General features: G+C 37.3%; 1 protein-coding gene across 2 annotated transcripts in view; it reads right to left on the bottom strand.

Moving 5' to 3' along the window:
• Positions 1 to 598: 598 nt before the first annotated feature.
• HNMT (histamine N-methyltransferase) overlaps positions 599 to 7,804 on the bottom strand; it is a 47,236-nt gene continuing 40,030 nt past the window's right edge. For both annotated transcript variants that reach the window (XM_086718482.1, XM_025934342.2), the window contains one exon: positions 599 to 1,311. In XM_086718482.1, coding sequence (XP_086574608.1) covers positions 956 to 1,311 — 356 coding nt within the window. In that variant the 3' untranslated portion in view covers positions 599 to 955. The remainder of the gene's footprint in view (positions 1,312 to 7,804) is intronic.

The raw sequence follows: 7,804 nt of genomic DNA, 5'->3' as shown, positions 1-7,804 counted from the left end.
CCTACTCTCCTTGATATGGGTTCATCTCTACCTTTAGTTGTGGAGTTTGTTCTACCAGTTTTTGGGTCATTTTCTGGGTTATTTATGCTAATGTGAATGTTACCTAGTTGTATCCATGGGATGACAGGAGCTTAGGGTCCTTCTATTCTGCAATCTTCCCAGCTTCCTACACAAAGATTTATTTTTAGAAAAAAAAGTGAAATTGTAATTTTTTGTAATTAAATATGTTAATATTCCAAAAGCTTGGTTTAAGAAGGCCTTTTAAAACGTGTCAGAAACCCAGAAAATAAGAAAGGAAAAAACTCTGAAAGCTGACTGAATAAAATAGAAAAACTTCAGCTTTTCAAAAAACAAAACACTATAAAATCAAAGATAAAAAGGTAAACAATAAAGATAAAAGAGAAAACAAAATGGAAGGAAACAGAACACATGAAAAAGAATTAATTTTGTAATATTCTAAGGTGCTAACTTTTAGTAATCAATAACAACAAGATAGAAACTACTAGAGGAATGTGCACAGGCAATTCTTCACAAAAGAGGAAAAATCAATAAACATACACTTTTTCTTATATATCAATAAATATATACTTTCTTAGTATTTAAAGAATCCACAGCACATGTTTTATTAAAATTTTGGTAAATTCCAGTACAATCAACAAATGGAAAGAATTTTCTCGTCAATAGGCCAGTGAAACTTAGTTGGCTCATTTTTCCAGCTTATCCTATATTTAGCCTGAATGTGGCCTCTTGACCTGGAGAAGGAATGGGGTAAGACCAACAGTATCATATATGATTCTTCATGGAAATCTGAGAATTTCTTGGAACTCTCTAAGTTTTATATATAAGACAAAATTGTCTATTTATATTAGAAGATGTGTTTGTAATTTTAATATAGAAATAAGTGATCAACATTATTCGAAATACAACTTTTTGAATACAGTTTCATAATTGATATTTATGCTTCAACCACTATGAAACTCAGACTGTTATTAAAAAGAACCTTTCCCTCTTTCTTTATACTGAATTCAGACTCTTGCAGATCTTTCATAATTTCTGCTTTGAGATCAGGTGGTGCTGTTGTATTAAAGTTGTAGGTTTCTGTCAAAAAATCCCAAAGCAGGTCACCATTTTCATTGCCATCAATAAAACAATCAGATATGTCCATGGTGGACAGAAGGTCATAACATTCATACTTAATCCCCAATTTGTCCAGCATCTGAGAGAGGTCAGACGATGTAACATATTGGCAGAGGTCATATTGGGGTAAGCGGGATCGGTACTTTTTCCACAGCTTGTCCCAGCCACTGGTTCCTGTGTGACAGAACAAAGTTCATGCTTTCATTTATTCTTATTTTCATTTACCTACTTTAGCAGGCAGTATAGTAGATGTTTAGAATAAATCAGTCAAATAAAGAAATATTCTTTCCTTTGGGTAGCTTAATTTAAGGAGTACACAGCAGGGAGAAAGAAAGTTAAATACACAAGTAAATAAATCACATATCAGATGCTGCTAAGTGCTAATAAAAAACAAATTAGAGCAAGGAATAAGGAAGGTCAAAGAGTTGGATGGATTGCTGTTTTATATAGGTGGTCACAGAAAGTCTCTGTAATAATGTGACATTTGGGCAGAGACATGACAACTAACCATGTATTATTATTTTTTTAAATGTTTATTTTTGAGAGAGAAAGAGACAGAGCATGAGCAAGAAGGGGCAGAGAGAGAGGGAGACACAGAATCAAAGCAGGTTCCAGGCTCTGACCTGTCAGCACAGAGCCTGATGTGGGGCTTGAACTCATGAACTATGAGATCATGACCTAAGCCAAAGTTGGATGCTTAACCGACTGAGCCACCCAGGCACCCCATGACAACAAACCATGTAGATATCAGAGGGAATAATCTCTCTACTTTAGGTAGAGAGAAGAGCAACTACAAAGGACCTGAGACAGGAGCATGCTTGGCATGTTAAACACTAGTCAGGGAACCAGTGAGATTGGAATTGAGTGAGCAAGGGGGAGAGTAGAAGGAGACAGGTTGGATGAGTGGTCGGGGGAGTAGATAAGGTGCCAAATCATGTGGGCGAGATGTGAAGCCATTGTAGTGCTGTTTGATAGAACTTTCTGTATTGATGAACATGTTCTATATCTGTGTTGTCCAGTATGGTAGCCACCAACCATCTGTGGCTAAGGAGCATTTGAACTGCAGCTAGTGTGATCAAGGAAATGATTTTTAAGTTTTATTGCATTGCAGCTCACTTAAATACCAATTTCAATAGCCAAATGTGGCTTTCATATTGGACAACACAACATTAGAGTGACTTAACCTGATTTACATTTTAATAAGTTCACTTGGTCACACACATGAGAATAGATTATAGGGGGAATATGGGCAGAAACTGGGAGAACAGTAAGGAGGCTATGGCAATAATCTGGGTGACAGATGATAGTAAGTTGGAGGCGATGAGAAGTGGTTCAATTTTTTTTTATTATTATGCTCCTAGATCCAGTGAGATTTGCCAACAATTTGGATACTGGGTGTGAGTGAAAACAAAGAGTCAGTGATGACCCCAATGATTTTGACCCAAGCACCTGAAAAGAGAGAACTGTCATTGTTGGAAATGGGAAGATTGAAGTAGGAGCAGTCTAAAATGTATCATCAGGGTCTAGTTTTGGAAATGTAAATTTGAGATATCTATTGATATCTCTATTGGATATTCCATTGGTGATTGGAGGAAGGCAGTTGTTTATGTGAGTCTTGCATTCAGAGGAGAGGATCTAAGGTTAATAACTGAAATAGAAAGAAAGAGCACAATAAATACAATCATGATTTTCTCAAAAGGAAGATGAGATAGCCTCTCATGTCTCCACTTCTAAGATGCTGCCTTGGACTGCGAAAAATGAGGCTGATTCTTAGAAATTTTGTTGCCAGCTTTAGAAGATGTTTTAGCAATGCCTATTATGTTTAATTGAAAACCCAGCCCAACTTGTACCCCAATGTTCATAGCAGCACTCTCAACAATAGCCAAATTATGGAAAGAGCCTAAATGTCCATCAACTGATGAATGGATAAAGAAATTGTGGTTTATATACACTATGGAATACTACGTGGCAATGAGAAAAAATGAAATATGGCCTTTTGTAGCAACGTGGATGGAACTGGAGAGTGTGATGCTAAGTGAAATAAGCCATACAGAGAAAGACAGATACCATATGGTTTCACTCTTATGTGGATCCTGAGAAACTTGACAGGAACCCATAGGGGAGGGGAAGGAAAAAAAAAGAGGTTAGAGTGGGAGAGAGCCAAAGCATAAGAGACTGTTGAGAACTGAGAGCAAACTGAGGGTTGAGGGGGGTGGGAGGGAGGAGAGGGTGGGTGATGGGTATTGAGGAGGGCACCTTTTGGGATGAGCACTGGGTGTTGTATGGAAAACAATTTGACAATAAATTTCATATATAAATAAAAAAAAAAAAATAACCTCACCCTACGAACTCAGGAAAAAAAAAAAAAAAAAAAGAAAACCCAGCCCAGTGTAGAAGCTAAAGATGCAGCCTCTGAAAGAGAAACACAGGTTGGAATGTACTTTTGACACTTCATGAATAAGATGAGATTCATTATTTAGTCTCTCAGAACCTTAGTTTTCTCATCTGTAAAGTGGGGATAACCATACTTACTTCACATGGAACTACAGTTATTAAATGAGATAATTGAAGTGAATTGCTGCACAACATTAAGCACGTGGCAGATGAGTAATAAGTACTTACAAAATAAATGAATATTATATGGAATTAGTTTGATAATGTATTTTCACTGGTTGTAATCTTGAAAAAAGCAAGCTTGCTCTTTGGAAATCTATACTACTAATAAATTAACACAAATGAGCATCTATTTATGGAGCCTCTAATACATGCATGTAATAATGGGATGTTATATACACAGTTGATACAGTGTATAGTAATTAAGAAGGTCTCTAAAGCCCAACTGCCTAAATATGAAGCCTGGCTCTTCCTCTGAGTAGCTTTATGAAACTTTGCCTCAGTTTTATTATCTGCAAAATAGGGATAATAATAGAATTTATTTATAGAATTGGGGCAAGAATAAGTAAAGATACTGAGAACCATGACAGGCACATAACATAACATAACATAAATAAACATCGCTGAAGTGTTAGGAAATTAAGTTGGACCTGGCCAAAGCAATGTAAGGGAAAGCCTATATTTTCTGTGAGCTTCCAGGATTATTAGTGAAGATTTCAAAGGCTTAAGGTATTTTGGTTCCCAAACCTCTTTTGTGGTCTAATGAAATGGTTAACTCTCCAGAAAAGTACACAAACAATATATATGCATATTCTGCATAAAATTATTGGATGCTCAAAGACCCCTGGCCTTCATCAATGGACTAGTCTAAAGTCTCCTAACTGACTTCAACAAAAGAGACTATCCAAGGCAGGAAATGGTAAAATTTAAATAGTCTAGATAGTTGACATTCTACTAATACTTCAGAAGAGGGAGCAATAATTGCAGGGTATTCTCTACAAGGTACAACTGGAATTAAGCAGGAAAAAAAAAGAAACCTCAGTCCAGTGGGGAAAAAATTAGGGTCACAGTTATGTATTAAAAATTCTTTCATTCCAAAGAGAGTGATCATCTGCCCAAATAAGAATTTGCCTACCAATAAGACTTCACAAGAAAGTAAATATTTCAGTGGTTGAGGAGAGGCTCTATTATCATTATTTTTTATTTTTAACCTGCCAGAGGAAAAAAAAAAAAAACAAAACAATCCAAACACTGATTGCAGAAAATTTGCTGGTGTCAGTGTTGTGTGAGTTGGTGCCATTTCTGAGCTGAGCAATTATACAGTTTCTAACTGATGAGTTATCATAATGGCTCTTGGTGGGCACAACATATGGTGTTACTTTTGTCTCCAACATGATATAAATGAGATTCTTTTATCCCCATTGTATTAAAAATAACATACCATGATTTGCCTCCTTCCTTAGTCAGGTATGGAGAGGGAAGGACAACAAACAAACAAAACCCAAAACTGTCTCCTTATGGCTAATACTCCTTAACCAGAAAAGTTGTGTTTTAATTAGCAACTCTCTCAACTAATGCCTGGCTACTATATTTGAAGAAAACTGTGCTACTGATATCATTAAAAAATTTTTTTGAACGATTATTTATTCTTGAGAAAGAGAGAGAGAGAGAGTGCATGTGTGAGTGGGGGAGGGGCAGAGCAAGAAAGGGACACAGAATCTGAAGCAGGCTCCAGGCTCTGAGCTGTCAGCACAGAGCCCTATGGGGGCCCCGAACGCAGGAGCCTTTGAGCTGTGAGATCATGATCTGAGCTGAAGTCAGATGCTCAACTGACTGAGCCACCCAAGTGCCCCCGATATCATTTTAGTGTGAGATACTCACTTTAAAAATCCACTTTGTCCTTATTTCTCTTCCTTTTCATACCCAAATCAAATATTTTATCTTTGTATAACCAGGAACTTCTGCTTGTTATAATTAAATGAATATTTATTGAGCTGGGCTACTAAGGAACACAGAGGAAAGCCTCTCTTCCCTCAAGCAACATGTATTCTAACAGGGTGACCAGTAAACTCTGTCATTTAATTACGATATCAATTTCTCTTTCTTTTCCTAATGAGTTTCACTTGCCTACCCTTCATCACTTTTGTCTGCCTGTTTCAGCATACACTGTAGTATGTGTGCGAGTATGTGTGTATGTGTAGCTTTTTTGTTGAGTCTTTTATTCCTGTTTATTAAACATATGTTTAGATCTCCAGAACTTAATATATCCTCTGATTCCATGTCCGTCATGTAGTAGGTTTTAGCTAAAACATACTCTCTTTTGTAGAAAGACATTCAGAACTAGTAGTTTAGAATATTATAAGGCAGCTCTAATAAATTGTTATTAAATAATTTATTCAGGGGGCGCCTGGGTGGCTCAGTCGGTTAAGCGTCCAACTTCAGCTCAGGTCACGATCTCACAGTCTGTGAGTTCGAGCCCCGCGTCAGGCTCTGTGCTGACAGCTCAGGGCCTGGAGCCTGCTTTGGATTTTGTGTCTCCCTTTCTCTCTGCCCCTCCCCTGCTCATGCTCTGTCTCTCTCTGTCTCAAAAAAATAAAAATAAAAACATTAAAAAAATAATTTATTCAGTTCAATTCAGATATTTATTGAGTGTCTGTCTTCTAGGTACCAAAGAGACAGAACTCCTGCTCTCAAGGAGCTCTCCTGAAACTCCCCATATGTCTCTGATAACACACTTAGCATACTGCTCCAAGTATTTCCATGTCTCAATTCTCCATTAGTTAGGAGCCATTCAAAGGCAGAAAAAAAGTAATAGTCATCTGCATCCTTCATAGCCTACCAGTGACTGACTGTAAGAACTCAATACAAGCTGCATGAACCAAATCTACACAACAGCTATACTGTGCAGCCAACAAGGAACTGAGAACACAGGCTATGTACTGTTTTGAATATGGCTGAACGCACATAATACCTTGGTACACATGGTGCATATAGCCATCCTAGGTCTCTGTATAATTAAATCTAGAAACTGACACCATATTTCATTATCTTATGATCTAATAAATTGCAAAGGTGGGTGTCTATGGTACTCAGAAAACAGTAATTCAGTCTATTCAGAGAAATACATTGGTCAGTTGTCTGAAATAGACAGGAAAAAGCCTTAGTTATGTAGCATATTTTTTTTTTAATTTTTTTTTTCAACGTTTTTTATTTATTTTTGGGACAGAGAGAGACAGAGCATGAACGGGGGAGGGGCAGAGAGAGAGGGAGACACAGAATCGGAAACAGGCTCCAGGCTCCGAGCCATCAGCCCAGAGCCTGACGCGGGGCTCGAACTCACGGACCGCGAGATCGTGACCTGGCTGAAGTCGGACGCTTAACCGACTGCGCCACCCAGGCGCCCCAGTTATGTAGCATATTTAAGACAACCCTTTGGAGCAAGATAATAATCCAGACATACCATTATCTGCCTAGATATTATCTAGATGAGTATTCTTAGAAATTTAATTTAGTGACTAGTTCCAGGCTTGTCTGAATCTGTCTATAATGAGCAATCAATTTTCTGCATTGAAGTGTAGCTATGGATGTACTATGGGCAGCTACAGTACTGCCCTGAAACAAAGATAATACGCAAACAGGCTTTTTCACTTCCAGGTAATTATGAAGCAAAGTCTACTTAGAAAGTGACTGCAAGAAGCTAGATAAGAACAGAACTTAATGTGAACCATTTTGATGTGCGTGTGTTCCAAGTTTTAATTAAATTCAAATTTAATGAATGTTTTCATAAGGCAAATATGGAGAGTGGGGCTTCAAGAATCATAGTTTGGAGTGAGAAGGGCAGTTTAGAGCAATGGTTTTTATACAGGGATGAGGGGGTAAGTTGCTCAGTCACCTCATATGACCCATTGAGCATTCTCAAACCTAGCTGCTAGCCACAAAAAAAGAAAAAAGAAAAAAAAGTGTATGTGATAGAGGTAGGGGTCTTTAGAGTCCCTTTAATAGTTGGACATTTGTTATTTGTTACATTCTTATGTTTAGGAACAGTATCTGTGAACAATTTTTTCTTCTTTGGGATACCTGTCTCCCATGCTTGGTACAGTAATGAAGAGTTGTTTACTGCATAAAGACAAAGGTAGTAAAATACAAACTTAGTAAAATCAAACTACACAGACTGAGTAACTTTTGATTCAAAATACTTTTTTAAGAAAAAGCTCACTGATAGTTGAGTCTTTACTCCCTTTCTTTGATTTTTTCCCCATTAATGTACATACAC

This window comes from Puma concolor, chromosome C1, assembly GCF_028749965.1.
Source record: "Puma concolor isolate L17-30 chromosome C1, mPumCon1.1.hap2, whole genome shotgun sequence".
In the NCBI taxonomy this organism is placed as follows: domain Eukaryota; kingdom Metazoa; phylum Chordata; class Mammalia; order Carnivora; family Felidae; genus Puma; species Puma concolor.
Note: the sequence above shows the minus strand (reverse complement) of the source record. Positions and strands in the feature narration are given on the sequence as shown.